This window comes from Gracilinanus agilis, chromosome 4, assembly GCF_016433145.1.
Source record: "Gracilinanus agilis isolate LMUSP501 chromosome 4, AgileGrace, whole genome shotgun sequence".
Taxonomy (NCBI): Eukaryota; Metazoa; Chordata; class Mammalia; order Didelphimorphia; family Didelphidae; genus Gracilinanus; species Gracilinanus agilis.
In genome coordinates, this window is record NC_058133.1 from 201,949,759 (window position 1) to 201,970,357 (window position 20,599).

General features: G+C 36.2%; 1 protein-coding gene across 1 annotated transcript in view; it reads right to left on the minus strand.

The window, feature by feature from the left end:
• Nucleotides 1-20,599, minus strand: part of NSF (N-ethylmaleimide sensitive factor, vesicle fusing ATPase) — a 188,112-nt gene that overhangs the window by 12,508 nt on the left and 155,005 nt on the right. Inside the window, exon 17 of the mRNA XM_044675961.1 lies at nucleotides 857-991. Coding sequence (XP_044531896.1) covers nucleotides 857-991 — 135 coding nt within the window. The remainder of the gene's footprint in view (nucleotides 1-856; nucleotides 992-20,599) is intronic.

The window sequence follows — 20,599 nt, forward strand, 5'->3', positions numbered from 1 at the left end:
CGTCACTATAATCAGTGAAATCATTTAGATACTTACTGTAGGTATGTGTATGAGTACTTGATAAAGTAAAAATAGGGGCATCTAAGTAGCACAGTGGATAAAGCACAAGACCTGGAGTCAAGAGGACCTGGGTTCACTAATTTTAGCTGAGTTATCTTGGGCAAGTCACTTAATTCTGATTGCCTATCCCTTGCTGCTCTTCTGTTTTAGAACTGATACTAGATAGAAGGTAAGGGCTTATAAACAAAACAAACAAAAAACCATAATAGGTAAAATAAAAACAACTAACTTGGGGTTAGGTTCAAGGACTTTGGAATACCCACTGAAATTTAAATATTTAAACATTTAAATAGTAATGGACTTTACAAAGGGCCTTTAGAGTCATTTTTTTTTCTGTAGTGTCTGAAATTTTGCATTTGTTTCTGCAAAAATGTCTTATATTGGAAATACAAACAATAATATAGATTCTAATTATGTGCAGGCAAATATGCTAAAAGCCAACACAAATGTTCTAGATAATTTACACTTCATGATCTATGCTTCTTTCTCCATGTAACCTATTAGCAATGTCACCATGTTGTGCATTGGGTTTCTAAATGTGAGCGATGTCTTTCAGTTCTCTGTGTTGCCTATGATAACCATAATCCAGAAGTAGGCAATGAATTTGCATCTATTTACTTTTCCTCCCTTTCAGGCAAAATGTATCCTCATTAGCATACTTTTCTATGTGTTGAATTGTAACTGAAAGAAGTTACCAGACATCCTATTACTAATTTATTTACAATTGCATTGTCTTCTGTCAGAGAAACAAATTTCAGAGATAGTATGTATGGATCAATTCATTATTTATTATCACCTCCAAAGCCTCCATCAGTTGTTCTCCTGTGGCAATGTTAGGCACGTGAATGGTGGTACTGAAAGCATTAAGCATTTCCATTTCCTGCAGGACATCTTTGCGACTGGTGGTACCAATGATGAGAAGTTTGCGCCCCTGAGCATAAGAAGAAAATATTTGAAAATTTAGAGAATTCGTCTTAGGAATGCTAAAAGAGAAGAAAATTATGCATAAAACCTATTCATTTAATCCAAGATATAAAAATGAACAGAGAAAGAAAAATAATATATTCAGAATTTTCTAAAAAAACAATGAGAAAGGTCATTAACAATAAGATTTAGAATAAAATGAGGGCAGCTTCTACAGAGTTCTTTTTCTCCAGTCAAAACAAGGAACAAAATCAGGAAACTGTAAAGTGGCAATGGCAATATACCAGGTATTCCCAAAGACTCAGTGCAGTTTTAAGTTTTAATAGCTTAGTGATTTCATCAGTTTGAAGTATTCCCTTCACCAATAGTCTGCAACCCTAATGAACAAAAATTTCATCCTGTGGTTAACTTGGTGATGAGCACCTCTAAATATTGGTACTCTGCTGAAAGGTCTTCAATTTATGGTTGAATCCATCTGTAAAGACTTTCTAGCCTAGTATAACTTGACAAAAGAATTTGTGTTCCATTTGTATAGCCTTTCACAGCCCATGATGACAGATAAAAAGGAGATAAAACAATCCCTATTTGTTAATGATACGATGATATACTTGGAACATCCCACAGGGAATTAGCAAAGATAGAAATTAAGACAATAGCCCCAGCAAAATTGCAACCTCAAAAGTCATTCACATATAATAACAAAACTCAAAAGGCAATAGAAAGAAATCACATTCCAAATAACTACAAATTTCATAAAATACCTGGAGATCAATCTACTGAAACACTCAGAAAACTTATTTAGATCAATTACAAAGTATTCCTTTAAAGAAATGAAAAACTTAAACAGCTGGGGGAAGGGTCAGTGCTCATGGCTGGGTCATGTCAATATAAAAAATAATAAAATGACAATATTAGCAAAGTGAATTTACACTTTTAATGCTATACCAATCAAATTATTGAAGGGATACTTTTTATTACTTGATAGTGAAATTCAATGGAGAAACAAAAGAAACAAAAGAGCCAAATGATATCAAGGCAAATGATAAAAAGAGGTAGGGTCAGAAGGGGAATAGCATTTCTAGACCTCAAAATATACTGTGAAGCAGCAGTCATCAAAACCATCTGGTACTAGTTAAGAAAGAGGTGGGGGGAAGAAATGGAACAGAGTAAACAAAGGAGCATAAAAAAATGAAATTAAACAATCTAGTATTTGATAAAGTGTAAAACATAAATTAAGAAAAAACTCACTATTTGATTAAAAAAAAAAGGAAAACAATTTGGCAGGAACTAGGCTTTGACAAATACTTTACACTAGATTCTATAAAATATTCCAAATGGATAGGTGTTTGTAATATTAAAGATCATACTATAAAAAATTAGAAGAAAAACAGATCATATACCTATCACAGCTTTGGGAAGGATATATATTCTTAACCAAAGGATAAAGTCAGTTACAAAAGATAAAACAGATAACTGATTACATGAATCCGAAAAGCTTCTGCACAGACAAAATGAATGCATCTAGGATAAGAAGGATGAAGTTGAATGGGGGGAAAATATTAGTATCAAATTTCTTTCAAACGGATTTGGTATCCCTACTCTGCCCCAAACAAATAGCCATTCCCCAATAGATCAGTGGTCCAAAGCTATTAACAAACAGTTCTCAAAAGATGAATTTCAAAAGAATTCAAAGTATTAACAACCACATGAAAATATACTCTGAATCACCAATACTAAGAGAAATGTAAATTTTTTAAAATGCCAAGGTTTCATATCTTACATCCTGTAAATTGGCAAAGATGACAAAAGATGGGAAGAGTTCATGTTGGAGGGACTGTGTGGTAAGATAGGTACACTAGTGTATTGTGAGTAGAGCCGTGAATCAGTACAACTATGGAAAGCAATTTGGAATAATACAAATAAAATAACTAATGTCAATATCCTTTGACTCAGTGATTCTATTCCTAGGGTTATACTTCAAGGAGGCCATTGATGAGAAACAGAAATCTTCAAATACTATATACCAAAATATTTAAACCCATGCTTCTTGTGATAGTAAAATTGGAAACAAAGTAAATATTTTTTGATTGGAGAATATTTAAATAATTGTCATACATGAATGTAATGTGATATTATTGTGTTGTAAGAAATTATGAATAAGATGACCATGGAAAAGCATGTAAAAATCTATATGAAGTAAGCATAGCCTAGAAAACACAATGACAAATATAAATGGAAAGAATGACCCCTAATAAAAATGAATACTGCAAAATTATAAAGAATGTGGCTCAAAAGAGCTATGAGAAGATACTCTGAACCCATTAATCTGTGGAGGTGGGAGGTCTTTAATGCACATTTAATTTATCTTCAGCCTTTTTCAATGCATTAATTAGTTATGCTATTTTTTCATAAACTTATTAGCAAAAATGATATAGATTTATCCCATTTGAACATATTAAAACATGATTTCTATTAGGGCAAAAATCATCTTTTCCTTTTCTGGAACCCCAAGTGTGTGCTCCTCACAATAAATGCTTAATGTTTAACTGAATTATACTTTGGAGGATGACTAGGATAAGAGAGGGGCACTTTTAAAATATAAGCCTTCAGCCCAATTTTTAGATATTAACGAAACTTAGAACTTTATTACATTACAAATATGAGTTACAAAATTTTGAATAATGGATCATTAATTCCTAGGCTCAGGTTCTTTCTTTGCAACATTACATTCCTGTCAGTCAGAGAATCACATAATCTCAGAGGTAGAAGGGACCTAAGAGATCATCTAACAATCCACATGTAAATAAGAATTTTCATTACAACATAGGTGACAAATTGTCATTCAGTCTTTGTGTGAAGACCTCCAGTAAGGGATAAACTACCATCTGAAATATCTCCTTACTGACAATTTAAATTTGCTTCTTTGTAATTTCTAGGTGCTGCTCCCAATTCTGCCATCTAGGGCCAAGGAGAACAAATTTAATCTCTCTTTCATAGGACAACCCTTCAAATATTTGAAAAAAGCTATCATGTTTCCCTAAATTTTCCATTTTTCCAATTAAACAGCTCCATCAACTGATCCTCTAAAGCAATTCAGAAACTAAGCAGAAAGTTAGTGTCTATCTTTTGCCTTTCTCATCTTTTGGATTTCCATTGGGCCAAGACTATAATGCACAAAAAGCAAAATCTAAGTCAAGAGGCTTTGGTGTAAGTCCAGTCTAGTCTAAGTAACACAGCCGCGTTGTTGCACCATGGCAACTTATAGAAACATAGAAAATGTGGCAGTCAAAAAAGGATATGACACTTAATCAGGTAAAATTCCCTTCCCCCCCACCCCCGACATTAAGTTAAAAGAGCCAACATAAATAGTACATATAAATTGCTACTGCTGTTATTGTTAATAACATGTCATTACATAATGCTTTTTGAGGTCAAAAGTGGTTGGAAAGATAGGTTGGGCCCAGGTTGTGAAGGGCTGTAAAAGCTCAACAGAAAATTTATATATTCTTTTCCTTCAAGATTCAATTCTAAGTCAGCTACTTACTAATTGTGAACATAAAGAATCCAATCACTCTACGTATGCTTTTTTTACCAGTCTTCATTGTTTAAAAAAAATAATATGGAAATAGGTATAAATGATAACATTTGTACCTTAATGGAAATGCTTATTGGATCTAGGAGGGGGAAGGGTAGAAGGGAGGGAAAGAAAATGAAATATATAAACCTGGAAAATATTTTTAAAATTTAAAATTTTAAAAAGAAAGAACATGAATCATGTAACCATGAAAAAATACTTAAAAATAAATATTTTTTTAAAAAGTAGTCATTATTAGGAGGAGTCCAGTCATGATAGTGGGGTTTATAAAGAAGAGGGCCAGCCAAGCTCGCCCTGAAAACTTCTTTACAAACATCTACGAAATGTACTAGATAAGTCTTGATTGCAAAATACACACACACAGAGTCACTTTTTTCCCTCAGTGCAAGTTGACAAATGCAAACAGAATAGTCTGTGAACAATGGGGATAGCGTCTAGCTAGCATTTTGGTGCAGTGAGAGTTGGTGAACCAGGACAAGAAGAGGACTACAACCTTGTACAGGGTTGAAGGAACAGGTGCCAACTGGTAGCATTGTGAATTCACTACTCATTTCAAGTCATAGTTTCAATATGGAACTAAGGAGGGACCTGAACTCAAAGGTGACATTCCAGGTTGAGGAGTGGTCCCAAACTGAAGTTTAGAAGCAAGTAGCAGCTGTTTGGCTGGGTCTCAGTTCTAGCCTCCAACCCAATCTGAAACCTGAGGCAGAAAAATTAGGGCAAGAATTCCAGATGATTACCTTAGGAAGGTAAAGAACATCATGCTGATATAAGAAATGACCAAAGAGATGGTTTCAAAGAAACCTGGGTAGACTTATATATGAACTGATGTAGAATAAAGTGAACAGATTAAAGAGAATAAATTTATACAATAACGACATTGTAAAGACAACCCTGAAAAGCCACCTGATCAGTCCAATGACCGACCACAATTCTAGCTGACTGACAATGAAGAATGCCACTTACCAAACCTGATAGAGGTGATGGAGTTAAGATGAAGAATGTCAAGTATAACTTAAAAAAAAAAACAAACAAACAACCCTTACCTTCCATCTTAAAATCAATATTGTGTATCAGTTCCAAGGCAGAAAAACTATAGGGTTATGCAGTGGGGATTAAGTGACTTGCCCAGGGTCTCGCAGGTAGTGTCTGAGGCCAGATTTGTCCCATATATTTTTACATGGCAGAATCCGTTTTCTTGAGTATGTATATTTTTAAAAGGTTTGGTTTTTAGTTTTGCTTTTTTTTTTAAGAAAAAATGGTAAATGGGGAGTGAAATTTTTTTTTAAACCCTTGTACTTCGGTGTATTGTCTCATAGGTGGAAGATTGGTAAGGGTGGACAATGGGGGGTCAAGTGACTTGCCCAGGGTCACACAGCTGGGAAGTGTCTGAGGCCGGATTTGAACCTAGGACCTCCTGTCTCTAGGCCTGACTCTCACTCCACTGAGCTACCCAGCTGCCCCTGGAGTGAAATTTTTTTTAAATAAGTAGGGAGTGAAAATAAATGTTCAATTGAAAGAAAATTACAAAAATTTGAATAAACTTAGGGCTCTTTCAAAAAGGAGGAACTGTCTCTGATTTGCTTTTAGGCTCATTCATACTTAGCAGTATATAATTTAAACTTTCAATTCTCTTGTGTCTGTGTTGGAAAACACAACTAACCACAAAAAGAGGTAATAATAGATCATATTCCTTTCTTAGTCTGTGAAGCTACAATTTTTTACTACTTGCTACTTCCCTAGCAAAACTCCCATATTAGCCATGACTCTGACCTGCAGAGTGATGAAAGATTGGGAAATGCACAGTGGCTTATAATGGAGTGCTAATTTATGTTTTGCTTTCTGTCTTGTTCAACAAGACTGCAACATTGCAAAGAGGTCATGACCCAGGATAAGTTCAGGCCTCAACTTGCAAGGCTTCATCTTTAAGAAAACTCTGAAAAACATTACCAAATAATTAAATTGTGTTAGATCATTTTGTATGTTAATTAGTGGCAATTCTCATGAGGAAGTTTTATCATGAACAAACAGCTCTGGGTATATTAGTGTAATAAATCATATTGGACAACAATTTGGAAAAAATCTGACAGAAGCATGAAGTGAGAATGCCAGCCATAAAAACAAAAATATTGTTTAATCAAAGTGGAAAAAAACCCATCCTCTTAATAATATGTGTGACTATAATTCTTAAGTTTATTGGCAGAGATAAAATGTTCTCTTCAATTGTATTACTCTCTAAATTTTTCATCACTGACCAAACACCAAGTCAGATCCAAATACCTATATCTTATTTTAACATTAATTCTAATGTCCTTAAAAAATAAAGACCTAATTAACTGTGGACCAGCAGGATAGTGATAAACGTCACTTCTCTGTTCAGAATACTCTTATTATCAAATGGCTGCAAAGAAGCTGCTTGGGGGGACACTTAGATAAAGAAGTCAGGTCCTACATAAGTGCATGTATTTTTAAGCAAAATATTTTATAGAGAAAAAAGTGAGAGAAGTACTAAAGATTATTTAATATCTAAGACTTCTGTTACCCAGAGAATGGGCTAATTAGATTACATTTCTTCCTTTCAATGGAAAAATCCTAACATTTCCTCTTCCTCACTGGTTAAAAAAAAAGGGAAATATTCCTGAAACACAAAGACAATTTTAAAAAAAGTAAATAATACCTATGCAATTAATATAGTATTGACATAGGACTGATTTCAAATGGGCAGCAAAAGGAAAAAAATCCAATTTGAAACAAAATTTGTTCTTCTCCTATCAAGCTTGATTGAAGAACTACCATAAAATATTGGTATGATGATAACTAAAAATACCAAGCCCTTGGATAGATTAAGCAGTGAATTTAGGATTTAGCGTAAAATCATAGGGCAGGGAAGGTGTGTGTGGGGGGAATCAGCACTTAATCCTGATAATTAGAATCTAGGCTTAGCAAAATATTTCTTGTCAAAAGGAAAATGCAATTTTTATTGAAAATTGGAGTTTGTGAACCAGGTGGGCAGCTGAATAAAAAAATAGGACAAATGAAAGACAATCAGATCATTAACAAGAATTTAACTAATAAAAATGCCAATTGTGTAAAGGGCCCTATTCTAGGGGAAATGGGAAGGTGGTAAATAATTAGAAGACTTGGTCATTGCCCTCAAGGAACTTACAATATAGACAGTATAACTACAAAGTAATGTATCAATAAGTACAAAATAATATAATATAAACTAAAGGAGAGTTGAGAAGGCATAGAATGCCTGGTACATACCAAGTGCTTAAAAAAAATTCTTGTTGATTGATTGATCACAGTCTGGTGGAAATTGTCCTGAAGGTATTAGGGAGAGTCTAGAAAGGAGGGGAAGGGGAGTCCATGTAAAGGGAATGGCACTTTGATGATGGAGGAAAGGACCCTCTGTGATGAAAATCTTTGCTTGCTAAGTTGAAGAATGTCATGATTAAAGTGGTATCTTCAAAAGATTACTCTGGCAGGTATGTACACGATGAGCTAGGAGCCAGAGAAAACTACTGCAGTAAAAATACAATAGGAAGGGGGCAGCTGGGTAGCTCAGTGGATTGAGAGTAAGGCCTAGAGATGGGAGGTCCTAGGTTCAAATCTGACCTCAGACACTTCCCAGCTGTGTGACCCTGGGCAAGTCACTTGACCCCCATTGCCCACCCTTACCACTCTTCCACCTAGGAGCCAATACACAGAAGTTAAGGGTTAAAAAAAATACAATAGGAAGGATAGTTAATTGAATAGCTACAGGACCCTGGGCAAATCATTTAACCTATTTGAACCTCAATTTCCTTATCCATAAAATGAAGGGGTTAGCCTCAATAGTTACCTAAGTTCTCTTCCTACTCCATATGATTCTCTGGTCCTGTGATAGAGTTGAAGGTAATGGCCTAATAGTAAAGCATGAAATTAATAGTTATAAGATTTTCATTCACATCCCTGAAATTGGGAAATATGAGTGAAGAGGGCATAGCTATTAGAAGGAAACTGCAGAAAGATGGATAAATTAATATACTTTTTATGGAGATATGAATAGGTCTATACATTCTAGAAAGTAATTTGGAATTATGTTAAGAAAATAGCTAAAAAGTCCATATCCTTTGATCTAGGGATGAAAAACAGAAAGATCCCATATACAGAAAAAAATACATAATAGTACTTTTTGAAGTAGCAAAGAACTAGAGACAAAATAGACGTTAACTAAGACTAGGGAATTGAAATATAATGTAAGTATTACTGGATCATAAAAAATAATCAATATAAAAATTAGAGAAGTATAGTGAGACTTGCAAAGTGAAGTAAGCAAAGTAGTAAAACAATATACATGATGACTAGCAATGAAATGAAAAGAACCCCTCCCCAACAAAACTTTATTATCTGTAATGATAACATCCAAACTTATCCCTGAAGAAAAGATAAAAAATGAATCTGCCTTCACTTTTTGGGAAGGTTGGTGCCTATGGGAATTGCATACTGTGTATCAGACTTGACAAACGCATTGGTTATATTGTTGGGGAAGGGAGGTAAGTAAATCAGGGCTTCCCAATTAACTGATTTCTACCCCTCATCTGAGGTAAGAATAAGAGGTAGATAATAGAGACAAGGTTTTTTGTTTTTAATTTTTCTTCAGTGAACAAAAACCTATTTTTTCTCCCTCCTACCTCTTCTACATAAAAAACCCAAAAACCCTTGCTATAAATATGAATAACCAAGTAAAACAAATTTGTCCTATGTCCAAAAAAATATATCTGAACTGTCCTGAGTCCATTATTTTTCTATCTAGAGTAGAATCTAACATAATTTCCTTCATTATGGGTCCTCCAGAATCATGATCTTTAAGTCTTTCAAAATAGTGTGACTTTATAATGTTGTTCTTATTGTATAAACTGCTCTGGTTCTGCTTATTTCACTCTTCATCAGTTCATATGAGCCTTCCCAGGTTTATTATCCTGTTCATTTCTTACAGAATAATTTATACTATATTCATACACTATGATTTATTCAGCTACTCTCCAAAATATGGGTATTCCCTCCATTTTCAGTTCTTTGCCATTTTTTCTTAAACCCTTACTTTCTGTCTTAGAATTGATACTAAACAGATGAACAGTAAGGGCTAAACAATGTGGGTTACGGGACCTGCCCAGGGTCATACAGATAGGAAGTGTCTAAGGCCAGATTTCAACCCAGGTCTTCTCAATTCCAGGCCTGGCACTCTACCCACCCTGCTAGCTAGCTGAAACTTTGAAGTTGTTGTTTTAAAAAGGAGAATTTTCACTATTATCGTTTTATGGTATATAAAATCTTTTAGTCACACTTGATGGAATTAGAGAACAGATAGTCAATAGATTAACCATGTCCCTTTTAAAAAGCCAGATGTTTAAAAAAATTAATGTAATTTTTATTGCATTATGGTCAGAGAAAGATGCATTTAGTATTCTGCTTTTTTGCATTTATGAGGTTTTTATCTCCTAATATAGAACCAATTTTTGTGAAGGTGCTACTCACAATTAGGAATAAGTAATCTCTTTTCTATTCTCATTTAGTATTCTCCAGAGGTCTATCATATCTAACTTTTCTAAAATTCTATTAATCTCCTTAACCCTTTTTTGTTTATTTTATGATTAGATTTATTTAGGTCCAAAAGGGATAAATTGAGGTCTCCCACTATTATAATTTTACTGAGCCAGACATTCTCTAAGGAGGGCTGAAGTAAGACAGCAGTCTGAGAATTCTGAGTCTGAGAAGTATGACCTCTGATAGCAGGAATGAGATCCAGCAATTAAAAAAACCCACAGCTATTAGAGGGAATTATATTCCTGGGTTCTGGGTAGGGATTGGGAATGGATTTATCTTTTGTTTCATAAACCACACTGTGTAGCGGAACTATCATTTGTGGAAAAGTGAAGCTACTCACTCAGCAGTAAACAGATACAGTGAGTTAAGGCACAAGACAGGAAGAGTCTTGTGAGCTGAACTAGTTCTGGCTATCAGAAATCTAGCTTAGTTAGTCCAGTTGAGCTACCTGCCTAGGAAAGGTCTATAGTCAGAGGAAGTAGTAATGAGGATATCCGATGAAAAGCAAAGATATGAACTGCCCATGCCATATATGTTCTCTACATGTGCAGTTCTCTACCAGTATTCTCTACTACATGAATGTCCTCTGACCCCACAGATGCTGTTTGTATGTTTGTAGTTGTGGGAAAAAACATTCCAGGTACATAGGGAGAATGTTTGTTATTATTGATCTTATAGTGCTATCATAGTAAAATGTCTTTGGACTAACTGTGCCCTCTGGCTCACTATTAAAGGCAAAAGCACTAACAAAAGCTCCTGACCTATAGTTTTAGAAGAAGGGAAGATCCAGAGAGTACCTTAAACCAGAGATGGTCGATTTTCTGGGGAACCAACATATTAGTACAAATTGGGGAGGAGATGGGGGCTGTCAGGAAAAGGTTTCATTTAGAAGCAGGCACTAAGCTGAGTCTGGAAGGAAATAAAGGGTTATAAGAGGTGGAGGTGAGAAAGGAGTACATTTCAAGCATGGTGAATAGCCAATTCAAAGGCACAGGGATGTTAGGGATCATGGGTAAGATCAGTTTGCCTCAACTGTACAGCACAGGAAGAGAAATGATGTTTAAGAAGGTTGAGATGGTGGGGTAAGCAGGTTGTGATGGGCTTTAAAAATAAGAGTTTTATATATGATTCTAGGATCAATAAAAGTACTGGAATATGGTGAATAAAGTAGTGACATGGCCAGACTAACACTTTAGAAAGATCACTCATACAGCCATGTGAAGGATGGATTGGAATGAGAAGAGATGAGGCAGAAAGACTAACCAGGAGACTAGAGGGATGGCCGTGTAAGATTGAGGAAGGGTCAGATGAAAAAGATGTTGTGTTAGAAACATTAATTGGCAATTAATTGGATATGGAGGTAAAGGAGAGTAAGGAGTCACAAATAAGAAGTTTCTGAAGCTAGGTAATTTGATGCATGGTGGTACCCTCCAAAGAAATAGGGAATTTTGGAAGAGGAGGCAATTTCCAAGATGCCAGAACACTGGGCAGTTTCTAAGGTAGGCAGATCACTCATTGCTTCTCCCTTCTGGTTTCTGAAAAGAAAATGATGAATTGAGCTTAGAGTCCACCAGGAAAATGCATAACTATTATTTCTAATTGCTGGGTTCTGTTTAAAGTTCCATGTATAGAACAACATGTGCCATAGTCTTCTGATTCTTTTCCTATCTATCTGACCTCTTCTCTGCTTCCTTTTCAGGATCTTTTCCCAGATCACACCCTCTAATAAAGGTGGCCCTAAGGATTTTGTCCTGGCCATTTTTTCCCCCAAAGCCTTCCCTACACCCTTACACCTTTCCTGTTTCTGTAGAGGGCAACCCTATCCTTCCAGTCCCTCAGGTTTACAACCTAGGAGTTATCCAGGATTCTTCATTATCATTATCTCTCTGTCTCTGTCTCTGTCTCCCTTTACCTTCCATCTTGGTATCAATACTGTGTATTGGTTCCAAGACAGAAGAATGGTAAGGGTGAGGCAATGGGGGTTAAGTAACTTGACCAAGGCCACACAGCTAGGAAGTGTCTGAGGTCAAATTTGAACCCAGGACTTCCCGTCTCTGGTCCTGGCTATCAATTCACTGAGCCATGCAACACCCCTCAAATACAACCCCGTCTGTCTGTCTTGGGCACGGACACTGCTCTGGTACAGGGCCTTATTATCTCATGTCTGGATTATTACAATAGTTAGTTGGTTGGTGAGTTTGCCTGTCTCAAGTTTCTTCTCACTCCATCGCATTCTCCAGCCACTAAAGTGATTTTTTCTAAAGTACAGGCCTGTTCAAGTCATCTCTCTACTCAATAAACTCCAGTGGATCCATGTTGTCTCTAGTATCAACTACAAACTGTCATTTGGCATTCAAAGCCCTTCATAAGCTAACACCCTCCTACCTTTCTGGTCTTCTTACATCTTACTCCCTGCCTTTTACTTTCTGATCCAGAGATACTGGCTTTCTCTCTGTTGCACAAAAAGACACTCTATCTCTTAGCTCCAGGCATTTTCTCTGGCTGTCCCAGAAGCACTCTCCTTCCTCCACTCTACCCATTGTTTCCTGGCTCCCTTTAAGTCCCAAATAAAATCCTACCTTCTTCAGGAAGCCTTCTGAACCTCTCAATTCCAGTGGTTTCACTCTGTTAATTATTTCCTATTTATTCTGTATCTACATATTTGTTTGCATGTTGTCTCCTCCTTTAGACCGCAGAGTCCTTGAGGACAGAAATTGTCTTTTGCCTCTTTTTGTATCACTAGTGCTTAGTATAGTGCCTAGCACATAGTAGATACTTAATAAATGTTTGATGGATTGCTATAAAGAATACAGAAGCTAGAATTAAAGGAATTCACGTTTCATATATAATTTGAGCTAAGTGATCAGAAGCTGTTGTTTCTGCTTTTAAGTTCATTTATTCTTATTTATCAATTGATCATTTTATGACAATAAATAAATGGTGAGCATGTTCACAACTCTTCATCACATAAAAGATAAAAAGATAACTGACTTCTCTGGGCATCATCCTTCAAGTCTATATGCATTTCTTAAGTATTTACTCTGGGTTAGACCCTCTGCTAAGTACTGGGAATACAAATACAAGTAGAAAGAATGACAGTCCTGCCCTTTGAGAGTCTGCTTTCTAATGGGGAATGAGAACACATAAAAGGATGCTGGAAAGAGACAGGAAGAAAGAAGTACTAGTAAGAGAGCATGGTAGAGAAAGTCCAGATGTCAGGAGTGTAATGAGGAGAAGAACATAGATATGTCAATATATTGACTAGGAATCACTAAAAAACAACAACAAAAACAACAAATCCGACAACTTGATGAGACTTATCAATACATACAAACAAAACTATTACCATGGTTATAGTTAGATTCATCCCAAACAAGAGAAAATACAGAATAGTACAAAAACAAAAAAGATGTGCTGCTTTCCTCAGCTGCGTTCTTTAGCAAAAAACTCCTATGAGCAATGGGACCTCTTTGTTCACATGCAGTTTGATTTCTTATCCCCAAATGTCGTTTCTTTTTTTCTGTTGTTAAATGTTTTACTTGAATACCAAAGGAAGTATATTTCAAATAAATCAAGCTACAACTAGGCAGACAGCTACACTTAAACTCTGCATTCATTTTTAGCCTGAGGCTAATTTTGAGTCTGTCTCTGTATCCTTCATCATGGTGGGGCAGACCAGAGAATGACGAAGGGAATTTATGGTAGGTCTAATGTGAAATGAGAAACTTGGAAGCAAATAAGCTTTAAATAATTATTAGAGGTAAAATATTCCTTAAATCATAAGACTTTTTTAAATTGGACAGGACCTCAGAGAATATCTAGTCCAACTTCCCTCATTTCACAGAGGAAGAAACAGAATCTAGAGAAATTAAGTGATCTGCCCAAGATCATGAAGCTAATTAGGAGCAGAACCAGAATCCAGGTTTCCTAATTTCCTCATCTAGTGTCCTTTATTCTATAAATTTTCATTTTAAAAAAACTGCCACTCAGACAATGAAAACAAAATTTAGCCATTCTTATTTGCTGAAAATACTGAATGTCATATTAACTCCAACTCTTTCTTCATAATTCTTTCACCCTTGACAAAAAGCTTTAAGGTACATTGAATAGAAAAGTGTTTTGAAGACAGAAAGACTTGACTTTCACTCTTATTTCAAAATATGTGTGACTCCAGGCCAGTCACTTTGGGCCTTAATTTCTTTATCTGCAAAAGGGTAATAGCACCCATCTTACAGAATTATTGAGAATCAAAAAAAGAATATAAATTGTTTAACAAATAAAGTGACATATATGAATATAAATTGCTTAACAAATAAAAAATTCATATATATGAATATGCATATATGTGAATATAAATTGCTTGACAAATAAATCATAAGAGAGACGAATCAATTACAAAAAATGAAACATTAGGAGAGAAAATTTATTTCTTTTGATTCAAATAAGATATGATCATTCTTTTTTTTATCATCACGGTCATTCATTTTCCATCATTATGGTTCTGTCTATATCGGTTTTTTTTATTTTTTATTTTATTTATTTATTTTTTTAACCCTTACCTTCTGTCTTAGAGTCAATACTGTGTATTGGCTCCAAGGCAGAAGAGTGGTAAGAGTAGGCAATGGGGGTCAAGTGACTTGCCCAGGGTCACACAGCTGGGAAGTGTCTGAAGCCGGATTTGAACCTAGGACCTCCCATCTCTAGGCCTGACTCTCAATCCACTGAGCTACCCAGCTGCCTGTGTCTATATCGTTTTAATTATGGTTACTGTCATCTTGATCTTACCACAATATATCATTAACCCTATATTTCCTTCCTACCTTTATACTGTTTGTAATATCAACATGGTCACAGAAACCTAGAATTTTAGAGAGGGAAGAAGTCTCTTGGAAAGTCCAACCTCATAAATTTACAAATGAAGAAACTCATGACCAAAAAGATCAAGAGTCATATCTAAGATTACAAAGTCAATGGTAGAGCATTATGTTAGTGGTAGAACTGGGATAAAAAAATCTAGAGGGGAGGTAGTATTATTCAAATTATTGATTGAGTTATAAAATAGAAAAGTAGAAACTAAAATGAAGAGATAAGAAAGAGGCAAAATACATTGAGTTAGTTAGCTCCCTCTGTCTTCTTCAGGTTCTTTCTAACCAGTCAAGACAAAAATAAATCATAGTCTAGGCACAACACAAAAATTACATTTGTATCCATCCATACCAGATAGACTCCGAGCCTTTACTGTAACAATTTGTTTATTTGACAACCACTTACTAAGCCTCTAGTAATAATTTACTTCTTGTATTAACATGCTATACTACTCTACCCTAGTAATAAGTTTTCACAAAAATCTTGCTAAAAGATAGAATTCATACAAAAATGATTTAAAACATCTGTCTCTGTGCTAGGGAAAGTAGGGGAGGCAGGGATGTGACAAGATATGAGTTATAACCACAAACAAATATACGTATTATGAGAATTATAAGAAATTGTCAAAGTTCCTCCCTTTTCCTGATTTCTTCTCTAAGGTATTATGTCTCCCCCTTTCTTTACTTTCTAAGAGCAAACAAAGTAGCCCAAACCTCCATCCAGGCCCTAAGGTTGTCTTTTTTTTTTTTTTAAATCCCTATTTGACTCTTGAAGACAATCTGGTTTTGAAGGGGGCAATGGCCTCTTCCCCATCCCAAACTCCCACTAAAACTGCAATGCAAAAAAAGAACATAATGGGAACATAAGAAAGACAGGAGGGGGCTATTTAATATTATAGAAAGGAAAAATCTTTTCTGACACAGGGAAAAGGAGCTGGATGGAAAAATTAATGAAGGGGTGGAATGAGAACTGGGATTTTTAAGATTTCAAAAGGTGAATATGGGTCGGGAAAGGAGGCATCCTACACATAGGGAACTGTGTGAGCAAAGGCATATTGGTGGGAATGTACAAGAGACAGCATTGTGATGAACACAAATGACTTGACATCACAAAATGAATACATATGGGCTATGGAGAACAGAATTTTCTTGCATTAAAATTACATGCATTGATACTCCTGAATGTTATGCCATTGGTAACTTGCCTCAGCCACTTATTGATCTACTATTTTAAAAATTAGATGTAAAAGTGTTTCAAATACCCTTATTGATCACGATTCTAAAACCTAAAGAAGTGTGATCTCTAGGCTCATCCATCGCACGACAACTAGCTCACTAGGCGACTAGCACCATTTGTTTTGCCATCTATCTTTCCCAATGGTTCAATTAGTTTTTCCTTAGGCATTTAAAGTTTGTCAGTGCATGCTTTATTTAAAACTGATACTATTTCATTTCACCTATCTCTAAGTGTATTTAAATTCTGTGTATAGTCAATCTTCCCCTTCTCCTAATTCAGATAAAAGATTCCCTCTCCCCCTTAGCCAACCTCTTCTAATATATCCTTATTATGATAAATGATAAATGTATCTTTCTTCCTCATTTAATAATAGCAGTGTTAGCATTTATATAGTGCTTTAAGGTTTGCAAAGCACTTTTTATAAGTTATATCATTTGATCCTCACAACAACCCTATTTAACAGATGAGAAGGCTGAAAGGGAATTTTGTGACTTCCCCAAGTCACACAGCTAGTCTCTGAGGGACCAGCTGAACTCAAGTCTTCTTGACTCAAAGTCCATTACTTTACTCACTATGCTACCAGTTGCCTTTAAAAATAAGGTAGTTCCCTGTTTAACTCCTATGTCTGTTTTTGTGGTTGACTGACCCGAGGTAGTGATTACTACACTTGCCTTTTTTGGAATCAGTTGAGGCATAATATATTCCTCTCCAATCCTTTACCATAACTCTGTGTATATCCTTCAAAAATGTACGTCATATAAATAGAATATTGTTGGATTTTGCCTTCTAATTCATTCTGACATTCTCTATTTCATGAGTGGAAATGCAATTCACATTCATGACTATGATTGTTAGGTGTGCTTTTCTTCCATCATATATAATTGTAATGTTTCTTCTGTCTGCCCTTCTAACCTCTTCTTTTTAAAAACAAAAAGAAGATAGTGAAAAATAGGGAGGTGAATCAATATTGCTATTCAATTATTTTTAAGTTGTGTCTGATTCATGACCCCATTTGGGGTTTTCTTGGTAGAAACACTGGAGTGGTTTGCCATTTCCTTCTTCATGAATTAACTGAGGAAAACAGGGTTAAGTGATCAGCCCAAGTTCTCATAGCTAGTGTCTGAGGTCAAGTTTGAACTCAAGAAGATGAGCTTTCCTGACACCAGGCCTGATAATCTATCCACTGCACCATCTAGCCCTTGAATCAACACCAGTTATCTATAACTGGAGTGGTCTGCCCCAATTCCTTTATCATTTCTCTTTTCACTGGCCCAGACCTAAATTATTGAGTCTTATTACTCTTTATTCCCCTTTAATTCTCTTCTTTATAGTTCATTCTTTGTAGATGAAATTTGTTTTATTTGTGACAATTCCCTCTCCAATTCTATACTCCCTCTGGAACCACTCTTCCCTCTTTCTGTCCCTGCCTATTTCCTTGTTGATTTTAATCTATTTCTACACTAAAGCCTATGTTCAATCTTTTTTTCTCCTACTTCAAATATGAGTGAAATTCATGAGATATCTACTCTTCTCATCCCTACACCCTCTTTATTTATGTATTATTATGATGTGCCCCCATTATTAGAAATTATAAAAGTTTTTCTTTTCCTAATTTCCTCTCTTGTTTATTTCTTTTCTCTCCCATTTTTTTTTACTCCTTAGGTCAAACAAAATATCCCAAACCTCTATTCAGGCCCTAAATTTGTCTTATTTATTATTATTTTTAATCCCTATTCTGTTTGACTTTTGGAGACATTAAGGTTTTGAAGGGACTTCAAAAGTCTCTTCACCTTTCCCCCATTAAGATGTAAGCAGTATTTAAAGTACTGGTCAATCTAATAAAAAAAAGGAAAGAAGAAAATCAAATTGACAGTATCAAAGATGAAAAGGGAGACCTCACCTCTAATGAAGGGGAAATTAAGGCAATCATTAAAAACTATATGGTTACATGATTCATGCTCCCACTTTCCCCTTCACTCCCCCGCACTCCCCCCACCCATGGCCGATGCACATTTCCACTGGTTTTGTCATGTGTCATTGATCAAGACCTATTTCCAAATTGTTGGTAGTTGCATTGGTGTGGTAGTTTTGAGTCTACATCTCCAATCATGTCCACCCCGACCCATGCATTCAAGCAGTTGTTTTTCTTATATGTTTCCTCTCCTGCAGTCCTTCCTCTGAATGTGGGTAGCGTTCTTTACCATAAATCCCTCAAAATTGTCCTGGGTCATTGTATTGCTGCTGGTACAGAAGCCCATTACATTTGATTTTACCACAGTATATCAGTCTCTGTGTACTATGTTCTTCTGGCTCTGCTCCTTTCACTCTGCATCAGTTCCTGGAGGTCTTTCCAGTTCACCTGGAATTCCTCCAGTTTATTATTCCTTTTAGTGCAATAATATTCCATCACCAGCCCATACCACAATTTGTTCAGCCATTCCCCAATTGAAGGGCATACCCTTGCTTTCCAGTTTTTTGCCACCACAAAAAGCGTAGCTATAAATATTTTCGTACAAGTCTGTTTATCTATGATCTCTTTGGGGTACAAACCCAGCAATGGTATGGCTGGATCAAAGGGCAGGCAGTCTTTTATAGCCCTTTGAGCATGGTTCCAAATTGGCAGCCAGAATGGTTGGATCAGTTCACAACTCCACCAGCAATGCATTAATGTCCCAATTTTGCCACATCCCCTCCAACATTCATTACTCTCCCCTTCTTTCATTTTAGCCAATCTGCTAGGTGTGAGGTGATACCTCAGAGTTGTTTTTGTCCAGGGTCAGGATTTATTCCAGAACTGTTCCATAGGGTGGGTAGATCAAAGTATTTTCTTGATATTGTACCAGGGGTTTGACCTGCCTTTACTAGAGTCTGGAAGCTTTTACCCTCTGATCCCTTGATAGGTGGCTAACTGGATATAGACTCTGCTTTCTTCTATAGCTCTGGCTTGGAACCTCAATCCTAGCCTGCAGCCTAGAACTGGAACTAGCTCTACTATTAAGATTCACCTACTGCCACAGTCTATAACTTCTATTTTCAAGAAATTCCATCATGGTTACTGTGGCCTTATATGTTTCTTATATAATTACTGTAGGAGGTTCATGGTTTCGATTTCAGGCCCTTTGAGCATGCTGATAATTCTGGCTAGTGCAAGTTTCAAGCTGAACTCCTAAGGCATCCTCAAACCTCTAGATGGGCCAGTATAGGACATTTCCTTGTGCAGTCACCTAGCCAGGTCCATGAAGTCAGGTTTTTGTCCCAATCTGCAGCCCTCAAGAAGATAGTACTAGCTTTAGTTTGGTCTCCTACTATATCTCCCAACACTCAATGCATGCTGGCCTTGGTCTGATTTCCTAATGCAGTCCCCCAACAAGAAGTCTGTGCCCCTAGGGGAGCAGCCTAGATTTCAATACCTATTTCCCTGAGCTATCCTTAATGTGATGGAGGATTTCTTTGGTTTTGTTTCATTTGGTGCTCTTCATTTTTAATAGGCACTACTCCTCAGTAGATCTGGGTTTGCCAAGAGTCTTTCATGCAGCCACCGTAACTCAAAGTCCATATGCCATTTTTGAGAAAGGTGGGTGAGTTCAGAAGGACCAAGGATTCTTGGTCTACAGCAAGAGGGCAGGTGGAAATGGGTGTTAGAGACCATGACCATGGCCACCCCAAAACCAGGAGATATTGTAATCTGAATAGGAGATGGGTTAGGGTGTTGGAAGAAAGTGTGTCAAAGCAGTTCCACTGACATCTACTTTCCAGTGTCTTTTGTCTTCCTACTCTTGGTAACAGAATTCTGGATAGGTAGGGTTTGGAAGATAATTGGGGGAAGAGATCTGTTCAGTTTAGATGGTCTCTGAACTCTGTGCCCCATGATAGGGAATGATGAGCCTCCTCAAACTCTAGTCCTATCAGCAGAGGAGCAGCTTCTGCTTCTTTTATTTAGCTTATGCCACACCCTAACAGCTGTTCCTTTATACCCTTCAAGATAAAATGCTCCAAAGTACTTGAGCTGACTGCTGTTTCTGTTCTCTTGATTTCCTCAATGCCTAGCAAATAGTACTTTTCCTAGTTCGATTCAGAATATCAAATCTAGTTTGGAAATAGCATATAATTCAAAGGACATCAAGGTTTAGTAAGTGGCTTTCTTCATACTATTGGCAATCCTTCTGCCAATCATCCAAAAAAGTCCCACTCTTGCTCTGAGAAATATATGGTCACATTCACAAACTATGCAGAACAAAGCAAGAACAGGTTGGGCTATTACCCTTTGTTTCCTCAGGTCTCAGAAAATGTTAGAGAGCGCTCTAGAGCTGCTCTTCCCCTAACCCTTTT